We start from the raw sequence: 24,563 nt of genomic DNA, 5'->3' as shown, positions 1-24,563 counted from the left end.
AAAAATTATGTAATGAAATTGACTATTGGCTAAGCCCCTATGTAATTATATTGTAATCAAAATAAATGTTTTCTATAATATATATTTTTGCTTATGTTGCCCACCCCTATGAACAGATAGCACAGGTTGTTTTTTGCTAAATTACTATTGCAATGATTTTTCAAATGCTCATAAGTATGTTTATACTGTATATTTTTATGGAATGTTTATTATTAGGTATATAAAGTGCATTTTTTAATGTTATCATTCACATTAGAATCACAGTCATTTGAATCCTGCTGTCTTAAGAGGGGGAATTTTAGTGGAAATATATGCCAATATATTTTGCTCCTTAAAGAGATTTTTATAATATGCAGATGGTATCCAAAGATGGCTAATTTAATTTCATATTTAACAGTGCTCACTGGGAAAAAAAATCTTTACGCCTTTTACAAATGCCCAGGGATCTTCTTTACTTTATTACATCTTTCAGATATTTTTATCATCTGTTTGAATAACCATATGATAGTCATTAAGTTTATTTTTTTATATGCTTTGAGTGTGTGAATGTCCTCCTATATGAACTCCACCTGCACTCAATCAGTGTAACTAGATGTGGGGTAAATTGGCAGCTGAAATCATCTCCCTGTTCCATAATCCCTCCCCTGGCTGTCCCCATGGCATCTTTGTTTAGTTTGTGTGGGATTCACTGACAGAATTGAGTCATTCCTTATTTCTGCTTCCTTCTGTTGTGCTGTGAGTAGGCTGTATGAAAAATCTGCTTCGTTTGTCTGGGAGTTGAGATGGGGCCACCCACTCAAAAGCAGTTCTAAAGTCTGTCAGTTTGAGAGGCTCTGATTAACAGATGCTATTTAGCAAAGGCATTCATTCATATCATCAGGCATTTGTGCATGACTTCTACTGTGTGAATTCCATTTCCTCTTTTTTGCCTCCCTTTTTTTTCTTGCAGGTCAGCGTGGAGGTTCTAGTAGAGTATCCTTTCTTTGTGTTCGGCCAGGGCTGGTCATCCTGTTGTCCAGAACGGACTAGCCAGCTGCTCGAGTTGCCATGCACCAAGCTTTCAGTGGGTGACGTCTGCATCTCCCTCACCCTGAAAAACCTGAGGAACGGCTCCATTAAGAAGAGCCAGGGGCAAGTCTTGGATGCGCCTACACTTGGTCCACCCCTTAAACCACCCAAAGCACTCTCAAGCGGCACACGTGGAGGTGTTCGGCACTCAGAACAGGAAAATGGACTTGGGCAATGTGTAGATCAGAGAGGTGGAGGCGGTCAAGGCAATAGAGAGAATGGAGAACTGAGGTTTAGCGAAAGAGACATCTGCAAAGCACCACCACTCACTGAATCAGAGTCCGGTGGTAAACCCACAGGCCGTAAAAGGAGGTGGTCAGCCCCTGAGGGCTGCAAAGTAGAAAATCCTGAAGGAGAGCCCCCTTTAACGTTCCCCAAGCCTTCCTTCATCCCTCAAGAGGTTAAAATCAGTATCGAAGGCAGATCAAATATTGGCAAGTGAACACATATTGGACTGTCAGATTTTAAAAGCAAAATTTGCCCTCTGAATGTTTTTTTTTTTTAAGTTCTGATTTGATTTTCTATCCAGATTACTATACTTAAAGGCTAAATTGACTGAGTGTGTACAAGATCACTTCTAACATTGTAATAGATGTATTCAATATTACACAAACAATTGGTGCAATTTATTTGATTGGCCAAATTCAGGGCAGATGTAGTACAAGGTGAGAAGGTAATGAGACAACTGAGCACTGCATGATATCCTGAAGGCTTCAGTATATACAATCAGTCACAGCTAACAAGGCTAAGTCTCTCTAGTCTCTCACCTATGCTGTGCTAAGACAAACTTGGTTCAACTACACCTAGTGGCAATTTAAACATTCACCTGCTGAGTAAACCTGAAAATGTTAGTAAGGGAAGATGAACAACTGGTGTGAATAAAAATTGCTAATGGTGGCAGAACGGAAATCACTCCTCCACTGGTTGCAGGAGTTTACATGATGTCAGCCATCTTGTTTAACTGTGACTAAAAGAGACTATCCAAATCAATCCTAACAATATAGAGCAGCATCATCAGCGCAGTTAGACTAGCATAGATTATATTAACATTTATTGAAATGCAAGAAGAGGTTTCCAAATACTATGGTACCGGCCAAGAGAGATGATGTCATTGAGCGGGGACAGTTGCCCCATTGAAAGACGAAACTATAATTTTAAACAGGGAAGATGGACGAGTCTATTTTTATATATCCAACTGTCTAACCTTTTATTTAACTATTTTTGTAGTTTTGCATGTTTTAATTTTCTGTCTCACTTTTCAAACCCTCCCATCATACCTTGATGGGTAGATTTTTCTTGTTTTGTTTTTTTGTGATGAATGTGTAAACCTTGCAATCAGGGGTAATTTTTTTACGTAGACACAGGATGGGTTCTTTTTTGATGCATACAAACACAGTGGTGAGTAGTCCCTTGTTTTTAGTGCAGTCTCACCTGTTTTTTGTTCAAACAAAAGAAAGTAGATTATTTCGAAAGAAAGAGAGCGAAAGTTGTCTGAGGAGGATGAGATGAGTGTTGTCCTGAAGCACTTAGTTAACACCTGTCATGCTCACTAGCTGATAGTCAACTGAGTCAAATGATGACGATTATTATATTAATTATTACTATTATTATTATTACTGCTACTACTATTTTCTGTTGATCTTTTAACATGAACACCGTACTGTATGCCGTATCATGAATTTGATGTTGTGTGGCACTCTGTGGGAAGGTGATTTGCTCACAAGGGTCGCCGTGAAAGGATGAATGTAACTGTTGATGAAAGAGCAAACAATGAGATTTTGTCCCCTAGAGGACTGCTTTAAAGGAAGCACTTTTTTCATTGCGTCTGATTGGCTTAGCCATCTGAAGCAAGCTGACGGCTTGAGTAAAGACGGGCACAAGAGGCCGTGCCCTTTAAACAACTGCCATTTAAGTCATTTAAAGCAAAAAGAGTCATATGAAAGTGTGAATGCAGATGGAAATAAATACAGAGACTGTTTATATATTTACAAGAGATATGAGAGTTGACGTGAAAGTGAGAAACTCTGGCTACAGAAATTTTTGGAGGATCGAAGGGTGTCATATACCTGTTTGTTAGCAATGTATGTGGTCGTGCACGCATGCGAGTTTGTGTGCAGCTGCGCACGGGCTTATACACATGTACACGGTTACGGTAATTTTCGATCATGTTGAAATATGTCATGTATTTTTTTGTACATTAACATGTATAGAGCTGCAAATGCTATATCTATCTTACTGTATGAGAGCGTAAGACTACATGAGCACGTTTTTAGTCCCGTCCCCCAAGACTCATCGAACGTATGTGAAAACAGTCATGTAGTAATTTTAGTGATCTGTAGAATATTTGTGTGAGTGTTTGTGTGTGTGCGTGTGTGTGTGTGTGTGTGTGTGTGTGTACATACCACACATATTATAAATAGATATTTAAGTTCTACTTAAAAGAATATTGCAATTTGCACATCTGGAGAGATAGTAACATGATTTATTTTGTTTTCTGCCAGCACAGGACAGGGCCGAAAACCCAATTTTTACTAAAATGTAGCAGTTTCTTGACATGTTTGCTTGGTTTGCAGGTCTGTTTGGTTAATTTTCATTAGGAAAACAAGGAAGCCCCTTTTAAGGGGGGGGGGGGTTGAATTACACACAAACACATGAAAGCAGGATTGTGCACGGTGCTTTGCCAAGGCGTTCGCTCCGTAGGGGTGGATGATGTCATAGCTTGTAGCCTGCAAACCTCGTCATTCGAGCGGCCAGACTCAAGTTAGCTTGGGTTGGTGAAGATCTGGCAGGAAGAAGGGTTGTAGTAGAAAATAAAAGATGCATTGATGGACGGATGGATTTAATGAATGGTGGAGGGTGGGTGAGTGCACCCCATATACAATTTGAAAATGCTTTATTTTTTTATAATAAAACAGGGTTTCTCAGATCAACACCACAATCGTGCATTTTTTTCTTTTTTCCATTTGACATGGCGTCTCTGTCCCCTTGTAATGTGCGTGTTTTAGTTTTACTTAGATTGTATGTGTGGATGTATCTGCTTCAACCAATCAAACTTGATATTTTCATTGTGTTTATTTTGGGCCAAAAGCTAGAAATAAGATGTGATATTGTTTGTCCATTGAACCACCCCAAGAACATGACTGTCAATGGCGAATCGGTCTTGCATTTGTTTGGGTTTTCTTATCTTTCACTGTTGTCCTTCTCTTCATGTAATGATCAGTGTTTCGATGTTGCTCACTGCTTCGATCATTTTTACAGTCTGCCTCCTTCTGGTTGCACAGTGCGGTTCCACGTACACGAGAAGCATTCCGAACAAAAGCACGTAGCAATAACCCCTAGTCTCTAGTGCTGAACCAAAAAAAAACAGAGAACCGGACATCAATGCCAGATCTTCTGTTCGACCTCAGCAATCTGTCTTTTATCCTCTTTAGGTTTATTTGCGGTTTGCACAGCCAGCCCTCAGTAACTTCAGGGAGAAATGTAAATTAATATGCAGTGACAGAGTCTGTCCCCTCCTAGCCGTCTTAACCCGTAATCGATAGTGACCTCCAGATGCTCTTCAGGTGCCCATACAGAACCAGTACGCCTCTCTCAGAGTATGTTTACCCAACCGCAACCGTTAGCTACCTTCTGTTGCCTGGCATGTACGTGCGACCTCTTTCTCACCCGGCACACCCGCTATAGTTGAAGAGCGTTCTTTTCTTTTCTCTTCTTTTTAATCTGTCTCTCTCTCATTCATAGCCATAGAACCTTGACAGTATTTGTGATGGAGTTTCATATTGCCTAGCCTGTCGAAATTTGTTTTTTTGGGGGGGTCAATTATGACTGTAATTTACTTGTAATGTAACTCACCTACGATATCTATTGAATTCAATGTGAATTGACATTTCAACCCATTTTGCTTCCATAATGTGATGTATTCCAGAGTTAAATAAGAAATCAAGAAAAGTTGGCTTTTCACACCAGAATGCAGTCAGACTTAGTACGAGTTTGCTAAAATAATACCTAAATAGCTAATTGGTTAAGATTATCCATTAAGTAATATTAAGTGGTAATTCTTTGAAGTACCATGCACAGATGAATTGCTCACAATGAGACCTCTAAAGGAAGTAAATAGGTTCGATTTTGATTCATGTTGACTTTAAGTATCAGTTGTTATCGACCAGGAGACAAGCAAGTGTATGTGTTCAGTTCCAAGTATGTTATTTGTTTGCATTTGGACTTCTAACTTAAAGACTTTTTAGACATTAATTTGAACATCCATGTTGTTTGTTTATCTGATATTGAGGAATAAGTCCAACTGCAAATGAATTAAATATGCTTGACGTGCGATGTCCTGAATGAATGAAACATCACAGATGTTCTGTGCCATCACATTTAATGGTCATCACAAACAAAGAGAATAAAAGATGCACATGGTACAGCTGGTGGTTTATTGTGCTGATAATGATAGTCTCTTATGACCTCCAGTACTGAGAGACAAGAGAAATAAGAGAACATTAAAAGTGGTGGCTGCTGTTTTGACACCTATTTTTTTAGCACCAATGTCACATGAAACTCAAACCCCACTGGTGATGTTCTAAACTCTTCTTCTGTTTAAGCTCGACATGTTTCATGCGTAACAGTTTGTGCCATCTGCATGTAGCACTGTTTCTGTGGTTTCCATTCATACTCCAGTAGCACTTTATTTAACAGTCCTGTTACGCATGTACATACTGTGTACTTACTATAGCAATTACAGTAACTGGGTTATAACTCTGAACCTACCCCTAAACCTAACGTTAAACCATGTAGTTACTTTATATTACCAGTACTTTTTTGGGTAAGTACACTGTAAGTACACGTACTGTAAAATAAAGTGTAACCCATACACCTTCTCCCACAAATTGTATTCTTTGTAGCCTGTGGGTTTTATTATTTTATTTTGCTATTTGTGAGTAAATATGGCAAATATTGTGTTTCACTTTGTTGAAATGTTGCACATTTCATTTACTTTGGCAGAGGGGTGAGTTTGCCGTGTCTGACATTATGACAACATCATTTGCTTTTCTGATAAAGGTCAAAATCTTTCCTTGGGCTTACTCAGGGATGGGAAAGAGGTGTGAATGTGTGTGTGTCGAGGAGGTTGTGTGACCTTTGAAAGGTTTTTGTACATGTAAAGATACACATATGTATGTATGTATATATATATATATATATATATATATATATATATATATATATATATTCATATATATATTCTTGTGTGTGTTAAACTGCTGTAACCAGAATAAGTCATTTCATTGAACCTGTGCTTTGGTTTCCCACAATGTCTCTACACCATATGAGGCCTTCCTAAAACACTCTGTCCGTCTCCGTGAAAGCGTCTGTATCAGTCTGTTTGTCCGCATCACAAACTATCTGTCCGTCTGCCTGTTGTCCTTCTGACGTCACAAGCCCAGATCCTCACACATGCAAGATACTGAAAAAAAAAAAGACTGAGAAATGATTCATCGACCTCATCAAAGTGGGGACCACTTTTATAGAAACAAACGAAAACAAAATGCACATTTTTGTCATTTATAGAATAGATAGACTTGATAATACTGTTTCAGCACTTTCTAATCCTGAGGAAGATAGGGTGAGACTATGGTGTCATCGCAGTTTCTCCCCTCCAATACGAATTCCCTCCGTCTCGGCCCGTTCCTGGGTCCAACGGGTTGAGACGACGAGGACAGAGAGTTGAAATAACATTTGAATGGTCCTCTACGAACCTGAGATGACTTTACTTTTTGTTGTACTGATGTGTGCTCGAACACCATCGTTCTGTTCTGTTTTATTTTTATGTTGGTTCTATATTTGACCTTGCTTCATGTACTTTGGACTTTGTACTTTTGCTTCGGTCTCCTCTGTAGCACTCTTTTATCATGGTAGGAGACAAGAGAAAGTGTTTTAATGAATGTTTTTAAGAGCGACTCTGTGACGACTCTCTCTCTCTCTCTCTCTCTCTCTCTCATAAGAGGAGCACCGCTGACTTTTCCTTGTTTTTACTTTCATTACTCTGGCACAAATGACAAAAAAGATGAATGTTGGATTGCGAGTTTCAGCAGTTTGAAAAATAAATCAAAAGTTTTTCTTTTATTGTGGCTCTCATTGAAAAACAACTTTTATTTTGAGTTTGCTTTTCTTTGAAATTAGTTGTAAAATCAGTCAGGATTTCTCTGTTCAACTTGACTGTTGTTTGACATCTTGTCAATTGTCCAAACAGCTGGATTAATAACCTCAGGCTGAGAATCTTCTACAAGCCCACGTTATGGTTTTGTTTCACCCTGATGTATGGGCTGCTTGATATGGGTATTGTAACTAGTCTTATTGTTAATGCTATAATTGATATATGATCATTCAGCTATATCAGTGCTAAAGCAGTGCACACTCCTTAAAAAAGGAGGCCCTCGTCTCTCACGTCGTTTTGGTGAGCCGGTAAACTGACAAACGCTTCCTCAGAGAGAGGTACATCCTGTGTTCTGTTACCCTCATCTGGCCAGGCCTGACCAGAGCGCAGGAATGAGACTCATGTTGAATCTTCAGGAGTAATTGTCACTGTTGGGTTGAACTGGACACTCAACCATGGTTAACCACTGAGAATAAACGCCAGGGACGTTTTGACCATCACAGGCCGGAACCGACTCGTGTACAGATGCTGTTTTCACATACACAACGTCACCTTCACGCATAGCAATCAACAGCCTCGTAACGTGTATTTATCCTTCAGAATTTGTACAACTATACATATCTTCAAGAAAAAAGGTCATTTTGTAATTCTGGATTTCTTGCCAATGAATGCTTAATAAGATGTCTCTGTAAAATTGTACTCTGTAAAATCTTTTTAGGCCTAATTTTAACATGTCAGTCATTTCCAAGTATGTTTTGTGTAGATTCTGAATGAATGGTGAAGATAGTTTCTCATGAATAATCGCCCCATGATTTGAAAGCTGAGGCCTGATAAACTATTAGCAGGAGGTGAAATAACACTATGTAAACAGAGTTCGGTTATCATTAAATGTGCACGCATGTCCAGACACCTCAAATTTTTTTTTTCCTCTGTTTGTTTTCGCTTTTTGAGATTGAAATGTTAAGATGTGTTTCGTGAAACAGGAAGCCATTGGTCATTCCTCAGGAAGGAGTGGGTTCAGATATAGCAGTAATACCCCCATGTTTGCTGGACTAAAGGTGTTGCGGGTCGTGTCATAAAGAGATTTGAAGTCTTCCATTGGAAGGGAAATGGAAGCTTTTTCTAGTTTCTTTTTTCACTTGCCATTGGGCAGAATGATCCACGATCATAAAACCTCCGGATTGGACCTCTGCCTACTGTTCAAAAAACATTGACTCAGTGGAGGTACAGTAGGTTGCCATATTGTCAGTGTTGTTGTTTTCTCCATAGTTTCAGTGCTGTGGATTTACTGGACCTATATAGTATGTTAGACACCATGCAGAAATGTTGAAGCGAGACTGTTAAAGTTGAAAAATTGAATGTCACATCCAATCCTGAGGTTTTATTTTCTTGGAATTGTATTTGAGGATTCTGGCCAGTAGCAAGCGATGGTTGTTGGGACAGGAAGTTGTGTTTTGCACCTTACTTATAAAGGAAAATCTATGTAAAAAAAAAAAAAAACTATATATAAAGCCCTAGGTAGGAAATAATTGTGAAAGGCAATTTGTTTTTGCTCTTTTGGTTCATTTTATTTCCATATGCGTGCATACTCTGTAAGTTGTGTAAAATATTGTACTTGCACTAGCTTTTTTAAGAAAGAAAACTAATATAAAAAAAAAATTTAATTGAAATTCTATTTTCTAATTGTGGTGTGTCTATTTGTAGGATACACTCACGTTGTTTCTTGGATTTTTTTGGTCCCTTTCTTTGATGGTGCTTGCCGGTTTTCTAGTTAGAACTTATTTCATTATTCTGAACAACAAAACAATATTTGATTAAGGTTGTGAACAAATTTGTTTAAAAAAAAAGAAATTGTCTGTATACCAGTACAAGTTTATTGTTGCAGTATACACGTACTAATAAAAATTACAGTGCCAATTGCAAACTGCACCCTTTTTGGAGTTTGTGATTTGTGAGAACGGGGTTTTAAAGGTGCTTTTGTCAGATAGAGTGGGCTTATTTTGCCGACAGACATGAACACACACTCTCAAACAATTGCAGGTATTCCACAGGCTTCTTTGACTCCAGCGCACCTAGTCAATGGAGTGTGGGTGTTGGCGGAGGTGGCAGCCATGAGTATTCGCTGGATCATTCATTTGAGAAAGTCTAGATGGAAGACATTGAGATCTTATCAGACACGACAAACCCACACTTGACTGTGTGGGAAACCGCAATGGCTGGCACAATGAGCCCGAACTGATTCAGCTCTTGTCTGCTTGTCTGTCTTTTTGTTACCATGTAGTTTCAACCACAGTACAGTAGTCTGAAAAGAAGGTAAGTTGATTATAAAAGTCTGAATATACACATTTAATGAAAAAAAAACATGAAATGTCATCTGTGTGTGATGAAGACTCCCCCAGGTACAGAACCCTGTAAGGAATGTTTATCAAAAATCATTTCACGTCTTTTTGGAATGCTCGGTTCTGATTGGTCGATCACTGAAATCAGCGGTCAGATATTTGAATGTCTAAGATGAATACCTGTAAATCAACAGAAACCAGTGTCGTGAGAAATCGGGTCTGTAGCTGGGCTCACGCCATGTCGTAATTACCGTAATTTCGAGATGACAACACATGATGTTCTTCTCTGAGCTCAGGCTGGGAATTATGCATTTCTATAGCAACACTATCAACTCCTAAATGAATCTTCAGCGGTCAGGTACAAGTAGGAGCTCTCAAAAAATTCCCAGCTTACAAGTTGTAATACGAGCTCTACTAGGACGTGAATGCTGATGTTGAAATCTTGTAATTATTGTTAATTGTTATTAATATTTGAATGCAACTTTTGAGCCAATGGGATTTGCTTGGGTTCCTAATAGACTGCCACAGTCGGGTTCCGGAAGTAGGCTCCAAATCACATTCATTTTCTCCATAGGGGATTTTTAACCATTTATTAATCATTTAAGACAGCTATTGTGAGCCTCAAAGTTGTTAATCGATGATATTATGCTTTTGCTGAAGCCATTAGTCTGCTTTATTTCAACTTATTTTTTAAATAATCGTGTTCATCAGTGGAATTACCCATGATTCTTCTGAGAAATCTTCACCAATCATTCGCATGAAGCACTGCAAATGATGTGATGGTCAAGTTGTGTCCCAAATGACACTCTATACACTGCACTTATACTACTCAGTGTAGTATATGAATTTTATAAGCTTATTTTGTCATTCAACATCTGAGTCTAATAGCCCCTCCCCTCCTACGTAATCAAAGCTACATGAAGTGTCCGACATTCCACAATTAGGTTAATTAAGTGCATCATCCGGGTATTTAAAGTACTTTTTCTATTTGGAATTTTCAGTGTGAACACGCTACTCGCACTATTTATACAAAACGTCATAGAATAGTGCATAAGAAAAAGATTTGCGTGCTAAATTCACATATTTTGCAATAAACTTAAATGATGTTGCTTCTACACAATGAGCATCTTTAAATCAATGGTTTTATATTTATCCATTGTTTTTAATCATAACATGATCATGGCATTCACATATTGCATAGTTTCCCTTATTAAAGCTGTCAAATACACAGTATTTTTTATTGCTTTAAAATCAAATGTTGTGATTTTTGTGAATCACCTCATTGCTGGTTAATGGTTCATGGCTTATGACTCTACAAAAACTTTTACAAAATCCCTATGGGGAAAATTAATGGTGAAAATACTTCTGCTATCATGGCAGCTCGGGATTTGAAATGTTGTAAAAGCGACGTGGAGATGGTGTTTTTATTACTCAACAGGTGAGTAAGGTATTTTATTGAACCAATAAACTGTCATAAGTAGCTCTCTAACAGAGTTAATTATGAAGCATTATCTATTGTGAAGGGTCATAATGGTTGTAGCGCTGTGTGTGCTGTAATTTATTTTCAAGGAAGTACCGTGTCTATTAATGGGTAAAGCTACAGTAACATCTTCAGCTAATCAGCTTGAGATCCTTTCCATCTACACTGGTTATTTCTCTTACGCCCAGTAGTGAGTGTTTTATGAGCAATAGGACAAAGAACCATATTCACCCACACAGTCACACAGGGCCGAAGCACAACCAAAACAATGTTCTTCTGCAAAATGCATGCAGTTTTGTTTTTTAACCGCTAGAGGTCCAAAGGTTACCTACTGTACCTTAAACTGGTTATTTTAAAAAAAAATTCTAGTGAAGTATGTTTATGAGCTGTTTAATTCATAAACTTTAATCAAATTCAAATTAATTAAAACTAAATACATAAAATGATCCCATGATGGGCAAATTTTCTATATAGACAATTGTTTTCTTAACGGAAGCATGAAGATAATATATAAGTATGTACAGTCAGCCGGTCATTATTCCACAATAACATATTTGATCACATAATTGCAAACAAAAATGGAAAGGTATTTAGGACACAGTTTTCATTCAGATGTTTATTCCTCCATATGTAATATTTTACTGATAACACATTTAATCCAGTATTTTCTACCTCATCTAAACTGCACAAGGCATGTTGAAGAAATGAGGTGCAGGAGTTTTCACATTCCTCTGGTCTGATATGACATCCCACCACACCCATTGTACAATCACAAAGGAAGCAGGCCAGCAGAAATAGTTCACAACAGTACACAATGCACCAATCTCTGCACAAATCGACTCAAAACTTGGAGCACAACACACAGGGGCGAGCATAAAGTGGCAGAGAAGATCATCTGCTGGTGTGTAAATTCTTCACTAGCATGCATTTGTTTCAGTTGCTATACTATAGGGAGAGAATGGGTTGCATAGTTACAAAGAATGAATCATATCACTCTAGTATTTTCCTGTCAAGAGACTTATTAGATGTTTTCATTATTCACCCTCTCGTACAGATGCAACCCCATTGCATACTTTAAAGAACTTAAAGGTTATAAATGAACAAAACTGAGCCATGCTACAACATTGGTTTTCCCAAAAAATTGTATACAGCAAGGTTCCTGAGTATCTATGGAGCACAGAAAACTGGAAGACAGAGGGAAATATGTTCATGAATGTATTTCCTCTCCTCTTTATGGTAGAATTATGCTGTTCATTTCACCCAAAATTCAAATTGATAGAATGATGACAGAATTTTCATTAGCAGCTGAACTATTCCTTACCTAGTAGTGGTGAATCTGTATTTGTGAGTGTGCAAGTTTTTTTAACCTGTGGGACTAGGAGAACATTTGGCTAGACTGCTGTGTGACTCTGATGAAGGTCGTCCTGCGGCTCAGTTCTTTGAGTTTGGCAGCTCCTACATATGTGCATGTGGACCGCAAACCACCCATGATGTCCCTGATGGTGTTTTCCACGTCACCTTTGTAGGCCACCTGGACCGTCCTGCCCTCTGATGCCCTTGAAATCACATAAACAGATGTACACATAAGATGACCTGCAATATCACAGTTATTTACGTAGCTCTGGTGCCACACATCCTTAATGCCACAAATGCACTTAAACCCCAAAATGAATTGGCATAAATATGTATATAATGTATGAAATTATCCTCACCTGTACTCTGCAACCCCTCCGACGTACTTCTTCATGGCTGTGTCCGAGCTCATCCCATAGAACATCTTGAACTTCTTGCCGTCTTTCTCAATGACTTCACCAGCACATTGATCGTGTCCCGCTAACATTCCTCCCAGCATGACAAAATCTGCCCCAGCGCCTAATGAAAATGTATTATTAGATAGCTTAAAGGCCCGTTCACACCAAGAACAATAACTATAACAATAATATTAGCTTCCACACAACGCACGATAACTTAATGTCGTCTCCTGCTTTAAATTCCTGAGCTCCCTAAAGCAAGATGGATTCTGATTGGCTATCAATGTTTTATCATTAAATAGCTGGGGAGTGGTTATCGTTATAGTTGTGGTGTGGACTATGCTATTCTTTAGAATGATTTTTAAAACTATATCATTATCGTTCGTGGTGTGAATGGGCCTTAGTAGGACAACAATAGATATAATAACTTTTATAATAGTACAAAAACAGTAAAATTATGCTTTTATTGTTTGGTGTTTGAAACATGAAACCACTCATCACTGCTCACCAAAAGCTTTGGCAACATCCCCGGGGCAACTGCAGCCTCCATCCTAGAGAAAAAAAGAAAGCTTTACAAATTACTATATGGTCAAATAAAGTACAGCACAGTTGAAAAGCATTCGTATAGACCTTAGTCTGGTTAGATGCCATATTGAATTTAATGCAGATGAAAGCTTTGAGGGATAGACTTACAGTCTTTACAATGGCATGCGCTGTACAAAGGTCATAGATCACTTATTTTTGCCAACTCACAACTTTCAAGAGCGTCGCTTTCATTCCTGTCAAAAATTAAATATGGCTCTACCCTGACTAAGGTCTTTAGCTCAAATGGTAAAGAGTGGCACTATCGACGCAAAGGTCTATTCCCAGTTATTCAGTTTCCAAAAATGCATGAGTTGATCAAATGTTTTATTTGAGTCCAAAGTTGATTTGGGCAACTTGGAATGAATTTGATTTTACTGTATCAAACCTACAAAACAGAAATTGCAATTTTTTTATTTATAAATAAATTCACTGTTGGTTTCTCCAGGATTGCAACTAGAACTGTTAATACTTGTGTCTCAACAAGCTTATGTGTCTCATTAAAGGAAGAAAAGAAACTAGTTAAAAAGTGTTTATAAAAATAATTATAATAGCATGCTGCAGGGATGCCATATTTTTGCAATGCCAAAACTCGCAAATGAGTTAGCATTTTAACACTTCAGGTTCCATCATCAAAGTCAATGCGTTTTTAAATGAGTTTTTGGTTAAATGTCTAAAATAATGTCTGTGGTTAACACAATATCATGATACTTTTACAATTTATTCAACAACATAAAAATTCATCAGTAATACCCCTACTTTTACAGCCTTAAAGACTGAAAGAGATGGTGATGTTGAAGTCATGCGACCATAGTCTAGTTCACTTATACGTTTAGCTTTTTACTTCTGCCAATTTTATTTAGGTTTCAAAATTCATAAAAGTTGTGTTCATTTGCGAAATTTATCATGATGAGCAAAATGTGTAAGAATCATAAACTTTTGTTGATTTTATGCAATATTCCAAAAGCTAATGGAATATTAGCTAATGGGTTTTTGTCCAGGAAACCAGGGTGATGCCAACTTCTGGGTTGGCCAAAAAAAAAAAAAAAACGTCACATGACACGTCTGTTTTGGTGTTAATGAAGCCTTTGAGCCTTTCTGATGGGACAAATAAAACTGACATGGTAGGGAAACACTGGAATAGAATTGAGGATGCTGCCCTCTTGTGGTAATGTGATGTCACTTGTATGTGGGTTCCCAACTACCAATCTATGCCTTGCATTAAAGGATGGCTTTAATGGATTTAAAAACTAAAGGATTTAATTTAAGAGACTCACAGATATTATGTGTCCTTTCAGTCCATGGGCCGAGTCAGCACACTCAATAACAGCACTCAGTTGAGGATAACCCACACCGGTCTTAATGCGTGTGGTGCACACAGAACCTAAAGATCACAGTGTTGTCAAACATCATTAACATGCTCCAGATACTGCAAGGAATGCTGTTTAATATGAAGGACGATTACCTGGCCCAATGCCCACTTTAATGATATCAGCTCCAGACAGAATGAGTTCCTCCACCATCTCTCCTGTCACCACATTTCCTGCCTAAATGATCAAGATACTTTTGTTATATGACATTTGTTGTTCAACAAACTCAGATAGCCTATACTTATGATGCTTGTTATATTATGTTTGGGCAAAAATCTCACCATGATGGTGTGCTTAGGAAACTTTTCCCGAACTTTTTTGACAAACTCCACAAAGTGTTCTGAGTAGCCATTGGCCACGTCCAGGCAGATGTACTGGATGAGAGGAATGGCCTCCAGGATGCTGGACAGTTTTTCCAGATCCGCCACTCCACTGCCTGAGCTGGCCGCGACATGCTGAGGACGAGACGGTAGATATGCTTAAAGGTGTTTGCATATAAAGTGTGTGGACACAACCACCATACATTGAAAAATATCCATTCTCTCCTCTTTTTTTTAATCCTCAAAAAGCCTAAACACTCTCAATAATCAAGCCGTTTGGATTTTCTGAGCAATATGATGTCATATTGCTCATGCTCCGCCCACGACCACTGACGAACTATACCGTATTAGCATATTTCCGCCCTCAGCCATTTGTATGCTGTCTGCCAAGGCAGCACTTTACGTGTCTTGTGTCGACATGCCCATGGAAGAGAGGGGTGGGGTGAGCCATTATTGTTCATTATCATTTAAAGAGACATGCACCGAAACGGGTCGCTGTGAACAGAGCTGTTTTTGAGGAGGTAAAAATGGTGTTGTTTTACACAACCATTGAGGAATTTTAATCAAAGTATGTAACAAACTTTACCCTAAAGACCCTAAAGAATCATACCAACTTGTGGAAAATGGGCATCCAATGACCCCTTTAAGGCTTCATTGAATCACTGCAGGAACTTTGTGGAGAAATATGAAAGTTTCCGTCTAGAAAGCTAAATGTGCTAAAAGTTACATGTGTGTTAATATGGAAGGTTGTTTCCGCCACTCTTTTTTTGACGACTTTTTCCCCCTCAGAATTGTGAGATATAAACTCACAATTGCCAGTTATAATGTCAGAATTGCGAGTTTATACCTCGCAATTCTGACATTATAACTGCCAATTGCTTTTTACCCGCTCGAATCTCCAATTCGGACTTTTTTTCTCGCAGTGGGTTTATATTAGGCAATTCTGAGAAAAAAAAAGTCTGAATTGTGAGATGTAAACTCGCAATGACGAGGGGAAAAAAGGTCAGAATTGTGAGATAAAAAAGTACCTTTTTTATTCAGTGGCAGAACAAGCGAAGCATCCATAGTGTTAGTCTGTTGAGGTTATTATAGATAGATTTGAAGTCTGAAAGAATATGCCTTGTTATGGTTTCTACTGTTTTCTGTTTCTGCTAGGCCTGGATTCACCTGGATTTTCTTATTAGCACAGTTTTTCAGCCAGGAGATATAAGTAATTAGTGAAATCAGCTGGCTGAGTTCATGGGTGGAATAAACATATGGCAGGACTTTGACTTTCTGATCCCTGGACTTTAGGTGGCTAGGTGGCTGTTGCTCGAATGTTGTGGCTAGTTGCTTGGTGGTTGCTAGGGTATTTTGGCTAATTGCTGCTATTGCGCTACTAGGGTGATCTGAGGATAATACCTGCATGGGGGATGCCAGGCCTTTCTAGGGTGTTCTTGGTTAGTGTTTTGTCGACATGACAAAAGTTTTTTTTCCACAAAAAACGCTTTTCCTCTGTACAGATAAAAACGTTATCAAAATGATTCCCGTTCACACGGATCCGCGTGAACGACTAAAAACGCTGTATTATGCCTGCCAGACAAGTAATTGGCAATGTCGCTTTGTAAAGAAAGACTACACGCCTGCGCACAATCGCATTCAAACGTGCATGCCTATAGAATAAACACTTAAAGGTATAGCGGAGGATGTTTTACTTCCTGGTGGGTAGTCTAAACTATTGGTCCTCCTAATTGTCAATCATTCTGGTGAATCAATCAAACTTTTCAAAAAGTGGAGAGGGCGGGTCTTATCTAAAATTTGGAAAGATCCTCCGCTATACCTTTAATATGCATGTGCATGCCGTCGCCGTTTTCACAAATTCAAGTTTTTGACGTTTACACGGAGATGATAATGGTATCGCTTTTAAACCCCGTTTTCAAAAACTTGCACTCCATTAAAAGTTTTCTGTTTTCATTTGAAAACAACTAATGATTTTTCTCAATGGAAATTAATCAATAAAAAAAACTTTTATTTTTAAGCTAGACAGTGACTAGAGCTGCTGTCCAGCCAAAACAATCTTTGTTGCATTAATCACTGTAAAGCTGCTTTGAAACAATCTGTATTGTAAAACGAGCTATATAAATCAATGTGATTGTTAGGCAGTTGATAACCTATACCTTTTAATTAAACTGCTTTTGATTAAGCGAGGCAAGAAAAACATTTTTGTCCATTCACCTCAAGGCACTCTGGATGACTGGCAGCAAAAGTCTTCCACTCCTCCAGGGAGTAGTGCTTCTGGATGGCTGTGAAGAGAGTGTGCTGAAAGACAGAGCAGAGTGATGAGAGAGACCAGCAAAGTGTCTGGCTCAGAGACAGACAGAAATATAAGAGCCTCTTGATCCCAGTGCATGGAAACAGGACACAGCTAATTATGTTTCAGTGATAAATCACAGAGATAAAACACAGTAAAACAAGACTTTTCTTGGGTTATATTTCAGACGCAGGTGCTGTGTTTCTTCCGTTAGCGTGCTTTGTTTAAAGAAGCACTCACCTTGCTGAGCACCAGTGCCATCTCAAAAGTGCCGGTGGTGTCCATGTTAGCAGCGATGATCGGGATTCCATTGTATGTCTGCTTTGAGTTCCGGAATGTGAAGGTCCTCTGCAGGTCAACCTTCAAGAACAAAAAATAAAGAGGAAATTACTTTTCAAACATACAAACAGTACATGTGACCTGTGTATGAAGAGCCTCATTTTAATGGATAAACCCATAATCAACCCAAACATCCTGTGTTCCTATATCCTGTTCTCCAGTCCCTGTAACCCATTCAAGCATGAACTCAAATATATTATAACTGAAAGATATTTAGACCCATCTAACTGTAACAACTGAGCTGGAGTCATTCTCCACGTCTGGTGGATGTCAAATGCAGAGTTCAAAGTGCAGTAGTGCTTTCTCTGAATAAAAAAAGGAGTATCCGTCTGTTCTAGTTTGAGATTTGAAACAAAACACAAGAGTGAAGCAAGCAGTCATATTGCATACAGTATAGCCTATATTTTGCAACGTTTTTCTGATTAAGATCCATGCTCCACAGCCATTGGATTATTCCTTCACATGTAGTCAGTATATTCAGAATAAAGACATGTACATTCAATGGATATTACTGTATTTTTTATCTTAACAAATTTTTTTTAAGCATCTGATAACTGGTATGAAGAACCAATAAGCAGAAGATATGTAGTTATTATTTTAATTCTGCTGTTGCCATTATATCTGCTGTTTTGTTGAAAAACATCCAAAAATGTGTTTCTTCAATAGCTTGATTGTCTGTATATGATACACCCAGATTTAACTTTGTTTGCACGTTCAGATAAATGTTAATGTTCAAAGGATATTCTGAATAAGGTGTTATATTACCCAATTTTTTCAGATGAATTTTTATTAGATTAGTCATATTCAAGCTGTATTATTAAAATGGAATATTGACCAATTAGGTAAATATATTTACTTGACATTTACATGTGCATTAATATGCGTATATGCCAATGCTTGAGATTGCTCTACTGATTGACAAGATATAACACTGTTGTTTTTGTTATTATTCGTTTTTTTTTTGTTTTTTTGCAATTTCAATGAAAAAAAAAGAACTTGATTGGTCACAGAACTCGATGTAACAAGGGGAACTAAAATGTTTAGGTGTTTATAATGTTTGTAAAAGTTTTTATGGTATTTTATGGTATTTTACATTATTTCTGAATGTAATAATAAAATGTGACACACCGATGCAACTTATCTGTTTATTATTATTATTAAAATTTATATCCAATTTTATCATATAAAATTGCAATCTGAACAATGCCATTTTGACCCGTTGCGACTTTCTGGAAAATATGAAAGATTTAAAAATAATATATTAAAATAGAAAAAGTTAATTTAAATTGTAATAATATTTCACAATATTACTGTTTTTACTTTTTTTGTGATCAAATAAGTGAAGCCTTGGCGAGTGTAAGAAGCCTATTTAAAAAACATAAAAATTCTTACCAACCCCAAACTTGCTAACGGTAGTATATAATCAGAATATGACCAAATTCTCAAAATCCATCCATCTAGCTGAGGGACTGGTGGGCTTATGTGAAATTGTGCTGAATAATTAGTTCCCTTTCAGTCAGTCACTACGAGTTACGTCAGTGACTGACGAAATGGGGTTTCGCTAGAGAGCCCTATCACCTTCAAGGATTAGAAAACGAGCCAATGGTATGAAAATACCATGGGTCTGCGGAATTTGCATCGCGAACTCCGCCCCACCGCGTGGGTATAAAAGGAGCCACGAGTGCAATCTCGCATTATGTTTTTGCTTTGGAGCCAAAGTGTGTATGTGCTTCTCCTTCGCCTTCTTCAACGCAACGAGCACTCTTCAGTCGGTGTTGGTGTGACGCCGCATTTCAGCGGATTCACGATCCTGCTGCTGGTCTGTGCAGTGGCTTGCACGCGGCTCGTGTTGCGAGGAACATGGCCATCACGGTGTTTAGGTGCTTAAGGCTGTCTCCTTCCACCCTGAAGGTTTATGTGGCTGCGATCTCTGCGCACCACGACCTTGTGGAGTCGAAGATGGTAGGACAGCATGACCTGGTCATCAGGTTCCTTAGAGGGGCAAGGAGGTTAAATCCTCCCACATATGCCCTCTTGGGACCTTGCAGTGGTTCTATCTGCACTGCAGAGAGCTCCCTTCGAGCCATTGCACTCAGTTGAGCTCAAGTCTCTTTGAAGACGGCGCTCCTGGTTGCTTTGGCCTCCGTCAAGACGGTAGGGGACATGCAGGCATTTTCCTTTGACGAAGCGTGTCTGGATTTCGGGCCTGCTAACTCTCACGTTATCTTGAGACCCCGACCTGGATATGTGCCCAAGGTTCCCACCACTCCCTTCAGGGATCAGGTGGTGAAGCTGCAAGCGCTGCCCTTGGAGGAGGCAGACCCAGCCTTGGCACTGCTCTGTCCAGTACGCGCCCTTCGAGCTTACGTAGACAGAACGCGGTGTTTCAGGACCTCAGACCAGCTCTTTGTCTGTTTCGGTGGGAAGCTGAAGGGAAAGGCTCTCTCCAAGCAGAGGTTGTCTCACTGGATAGTGGACGCTATTGTCTTGGCTTACGCTTGGTAAGGCACAGGGCCTGCCATGCCCCCTAGGGGTGAAGGCACACTCCATTCGGAGCGTTGCTTCCTCCTGGGCACTAGCGCATGGCGCCTTGCTAACAGACATCTGTAGAGCGGCAGGCTGGGCGACACCTAACACATTCGCGAGATTCTACAATTTCTGTGTAGAGCCAATTGCATGCTACAATTTCTCGTGTACTCGCTCCCAGTGACCAGTAGCTAGGACCTGCTCGGTGTCATCGCTTGCTGCGCCATTCCACTCCACGGATTGGATCCGAGCGCTATTAAAAAAACCGCCCACAAAACCTCGCACAATACAACTTTAACATCATAGGATGTCCTGTTACTTTATCCTCTACAGTAAAAGACCTGGGTGTTATACTCGATTGCAACCTGTCTTTTGAAAATCATATTTCTTATGTTACAAAAACAGCCTTTTTCCACCTTAGAAACATTGCTAAGCTACGTAATATGCTATCAGTTTCTGATGCAGAAAAGTTAGTTCATGCATTCATGACCTCGAGACTGGATTACTGTAATGCTTTATTAGCTGGTTGTCCTGCATCCTCAATAAACAAGCTACAGTTAGTCCAAAATGCCGCCGCTAGAGTTCTTACGAGATCAAGAAAATATGATCATATAACACCGATTTTATCATCACTGCATTGGTTACCTATAAAGTTCCGTATTAATTACAAGGTATTGCTACTGACTTATAAAGCCCTAAACGGCTTAGCTCCAGTCTATTTAACGGATCTTCTATCGCCCTATAATCCATCGCGCTCTTTGAGATCACTAAATTCAAGGCTTTTGGTCATACCTAGGATATCCAGAACCACCAAAGGAGGGAGAGCATTTTCACATTTGGCTCCAAAACTCTGGAATAGTCTTCCTGATACTGTTCGTTGCTCAGACTCGCTCTCCCAGTTTAAAACTAGATTAAAGTCGCATCTCTTCAGCCAGGCATTCATATAATCCTACAGTTCAAACTACAATCCGGCCTCTATCCAATGCCAGAGGAGAACTGGCCCCCGACTGAGCCTGGGTTCTCCCAAGGTTTTTTTTTTCTCCATTAAGGCACCTGATGGAGTTTTAGGACACCATTAGGTCACTTGATGGAGTTTTTCGGTTCCTTGCCACTGTTGCCTTTGGCTTGCTCAGTTGGGGATATTTTGGGGATATTTAATTTAATTTTATCAATCAATAAATTCCTCTTGAAACAAACTTTGTTGTATTATTTTAATTTAATACTGTGAAGCTGCTTTGATGCAATCTGTATTGTGAAAAGCGCTATACAAATAAACTTGACTTGACTTGACTTGACTATTTTACTCAGATGAGTTCTCCATAGACCCTGAGTTCCTCCTGCACTGTTGATGCCGTCACTGGAGTGCATGCCCGGTTGGTCAGCCCTCGTGACTGGCTAGGTGCCTCCATGTGCATGGTTCCCCGCTTGGGCAACACCCACTTGTGTATTTCCACAGTAAGTCTCCTCCGAGCACGTGTCTTTCCCTCGGGTAGGTACTGTGTTTGTGTTACATATTCCACCTGGGATATGCTACCCAGTGTACCTTGGTATTCTTGCGTTAGCCTGGCCCTTCGCTCGTGCTAGCCTCACGACAGGGAGCTGTGGCTTGCGCAGGACACTGGAAGACAGCTGCAGTGGCGAGATTAGATTGGGACCCCCATTTCGTCAGTCACTGAGGTAACTCGTAGTGACTGACTGAAAGGGAACATCTCGGATACGTATGTAACCCTCGTTCCCAGAAGGAGGGAACAGAGACGTTACGTCCGCTGTGCCGCTGAAACGGCCAGGGCGCACAGTCTCGGCTCCTCAGCAGGTAACATAATGCGAGATTGCACTCACGGCTCCTTTTCTACCCACGCAGTGGCGCGGAGTTTGTGATGCAAATTCCGCAGCCCCATGGTATTTTCATAACAGTGGCTCGTTTTCTAATACTCGGAGGTGATAGGGCTCTCTAGCGAAACCCCATTTCGTCAGCCACTGATGTAACTTCTCTGTTCCCTCCTTCAGGGGATGAGGGTTACATACATAGCTAAGACGTTTTGTCTGCTTGTGGAAAAAAAATATTGCAAACTGATATGCACAGAAGTTCTCTCTCACACACACATGCACAGACGTTCTCAGGTTCTCCGAATCAGTTCTTGGTTATTTCCAGTTCCAGTAACTGCTGCAGTCACATCAGTCACACTACACTGCCCTATGAATAATCATCCTGCCGCTATTAACTGAACTGCTTTTGTGCTGTAGGGAACAAATTCCCCATTCTCCTGTTTGAAGAGACATTTCACGGACATTCCAGGCATAAGATTGTTTATTGTTGATGTTTAAGGCCAGGTCAGTGATAGATTACTGCAGGTTATAAAGAGACCCTCAGCTGCTCTTCTATTTTAATGAGCCTGTATATCATCACACCACTGTTCCTGCCCGTACAGTGACATCCATCAGATTAGCCAGCCGCAGAGATCTGACCGGCACTTTACGTCATCCTGCAGTGAAAATCCCCTCTGAATTCATCAGCCAGGACACCAATAGAAAAAAAATGAACAGAATATACAGTAGATGATCAATGTTCTAAACCAGACAGATTAGCATGTGGATTTTGAAAGCAGCTGTTTAACTAAGAAAACTACACGTTAACTGGAACAAAAAGAATGTCTGGAAGAAATATGAAAGAATAACAGGCATACAAACCATGTAGATAATCATATGTTTTGGTCCCATTATGTGTCTTTGGGTGGACCTATAGTGTGACCAAGAGTTACACCACAGTGGAATCTGCTTCTATTAATGTTTAAAAATAGGCCTGAAGCATGCCAACATGTTTTGAAAGCACTATCTCTCAGGTTGCTTTTTCCTTAGCCTGATCAGTTGACCCTGAAAACCACTGGACTTGTTTCAAGACACAACACCACAAAATAAAGAGAAACCAACATATACTGGAGCACTGTCTGCTGATCAGGCTTGATAAACTGCCACTGGTTGAAGCTTAAACATGTGCCCCATGAAAAACAGATGAACTTCATCAAGGTCATCCTAATTTTCAGTTTCATTCTTTGCCCAAACAAACATGCAGCTCCCTTGGTACTCAGTTTAAATGAGTCTTTCAGGTATAGCAAGACCAAGGCCAGTGGCACAAATTTATTTTAAAAGAGACAGCAAGCAGATGTTCTTACCTCAGACCTGCTCTTCAGACTGCTCCTCTTTGGTCTGAAAAGGACATCTTTAAAGTCCAGTTTGAGGTCAGCATCCACCCGGGGCATAGTGACAGGCCTGAAAGCGGATGAGAATCTCCTGAGACGGGCTGGTGCAGTCACTGGTGCAGTCACTGGTCCAGAGCTCCAGGCACCAAACCCGAACCGGCAGAAGAACAGCGTATTTATAGTGTAGAAAGGGCCGTCACTGCCCAGGCCCCCATGGCTTTATTTGGCAAGGCCTGTACGCTCTCTCCTTCCCTCTCTCTCCTCTCTCTATTTCCCCCCTCCGCCTGCATTCAGCCTAGAGTGGCAGAAGCAGTAGCAGTGATAAAAGTGTTTCCTATGGCTGTCTGACACACACACACACACACACACACACACACACAAGCGCAGTCACTGCAGCTCAGCTCAGCACTGCAGTATGTGCAGAGCTCCTGCTGTCCAGCAGAGGTATTGCTCCTCTGAATCAATGATTGCACTCATGGGAAATGAGAAAGAGAGAGAGGGAGGGAGGGAGGGAGAGAGAGAGGGAGGGAGGGAGGGAGAGAGAGAGGGAGAGAGAGAGAGAGAGAGAGGGAGAGAGAGAGGGAGGGAGAGAGAGAGAGAGAGAGAGAGAGAGAGAGAGAGAGAGAGAGAGAGAGAGAGAGAGAGAGAGGGAGAGGGAGAGGGAGAGAGAGGGAGAGAGAGGGATGGAGTAGTAGTAGAGGAAGGACATGAAATACATTTTACGTGTCCTTCACTTTTTTATGTTGTCTAATACAGAAATCATTGGCAAGTTACCCTTGAACTTAAAAATAATAAAGATTGCTGCTATAATCCACATGGTACACTAAAAATATAATCATGTTACTGTATTTAAGATGTGCAATTCCTGTATCAAACATAAATAATTTAAAATAATTTAACTTTACCTGTTTTTTTTTGTCATCATTTTCTTGCTATGCATATATCTACAGCTTTATTATTGCACAATGCACATTGTATGCTCACTGTTTTTGTTTTTGCATTTAATTTAGTTTATAATATCATTATTCAGTGCCTGTTGTTTGTTACTGCAAGCACTGCTTTATATTGCTTATGCTGAATGTTAGAATGTAATTTTTTTTTTTACTCCCAATTTTTTTTTTTTTTTTTTTTTATCTCATTGGACTAAAAC

At 39.6% G+C, this 24,563-nt stretch overlaps 2 protein-coding genes across 3 annotated transcripts in view; one reads left to right on the top strand and one right to left on the bottom strand.

Moving 5' to 3' along the window:
* Positions 1–7,188, top strand: part of atxn1a (ataxin 1a) — a 113,071-nt gene extending 105,883 nt beyond the window's left edge. For both annotated transcript variants that reach the window (XM_082185178.1, XM_082185179.1), the window contains one exon: positions 950–7,188. In XM_082185178.1, the coding sequence (XP_082041304.1) occupies positions 950–1,510 (561 nt within the window). In that variant the 3' untranslated portion in view covers positions 1,511–7,188. The remainder of the gene's footprint in view (positions 1–949) is intronic.
* On the bottom strand, positions 6,236–23,850 carry gmpr (guanosine monophosphate reductase). Its single transcript, XM_082185189.1, has 9 exons — positions 23,387–23,850; positions 17,592–17,711; positions 17,276–17,359; positions 15,023–15,196; positions 14,837–14,918; positions 14,649–14,755; positions 13,298–13,340; positions 12,751–12,910; positions 6,236–12,594 (listed from the first exon to the last, which is right to left on the bottom strand). Exons 1-9 carry the CDS (start codon positions 23,471–23,473, stop codon positions 12,414–12,416), a joined length of 1,038 nt encoding a protein of 345 aa, XP_082041315.1. The 5' UTR covers positions 23,474–23,850; the 3' UTR covers positions 6,236–12,413.
* Positions 23,851–24,563: the final 713 nt, after the last annotated feature.

This window comes from Leuciscus leuciscus (assembly GCF_965113295.1).
Source record: "Leuciscus leuciscus genome assembly, chromosome: 12".
Classification (NCBI taxonomy): Eukaryota; Metazoa; Chordata; class Actinopteri; order Cypriniformes; family Leuciscidae; genus Leuciscus; species Leuciscus leuciscus.
This window is presented reverse-complemented; position numbering and strand designations above follow the sequence as displayed.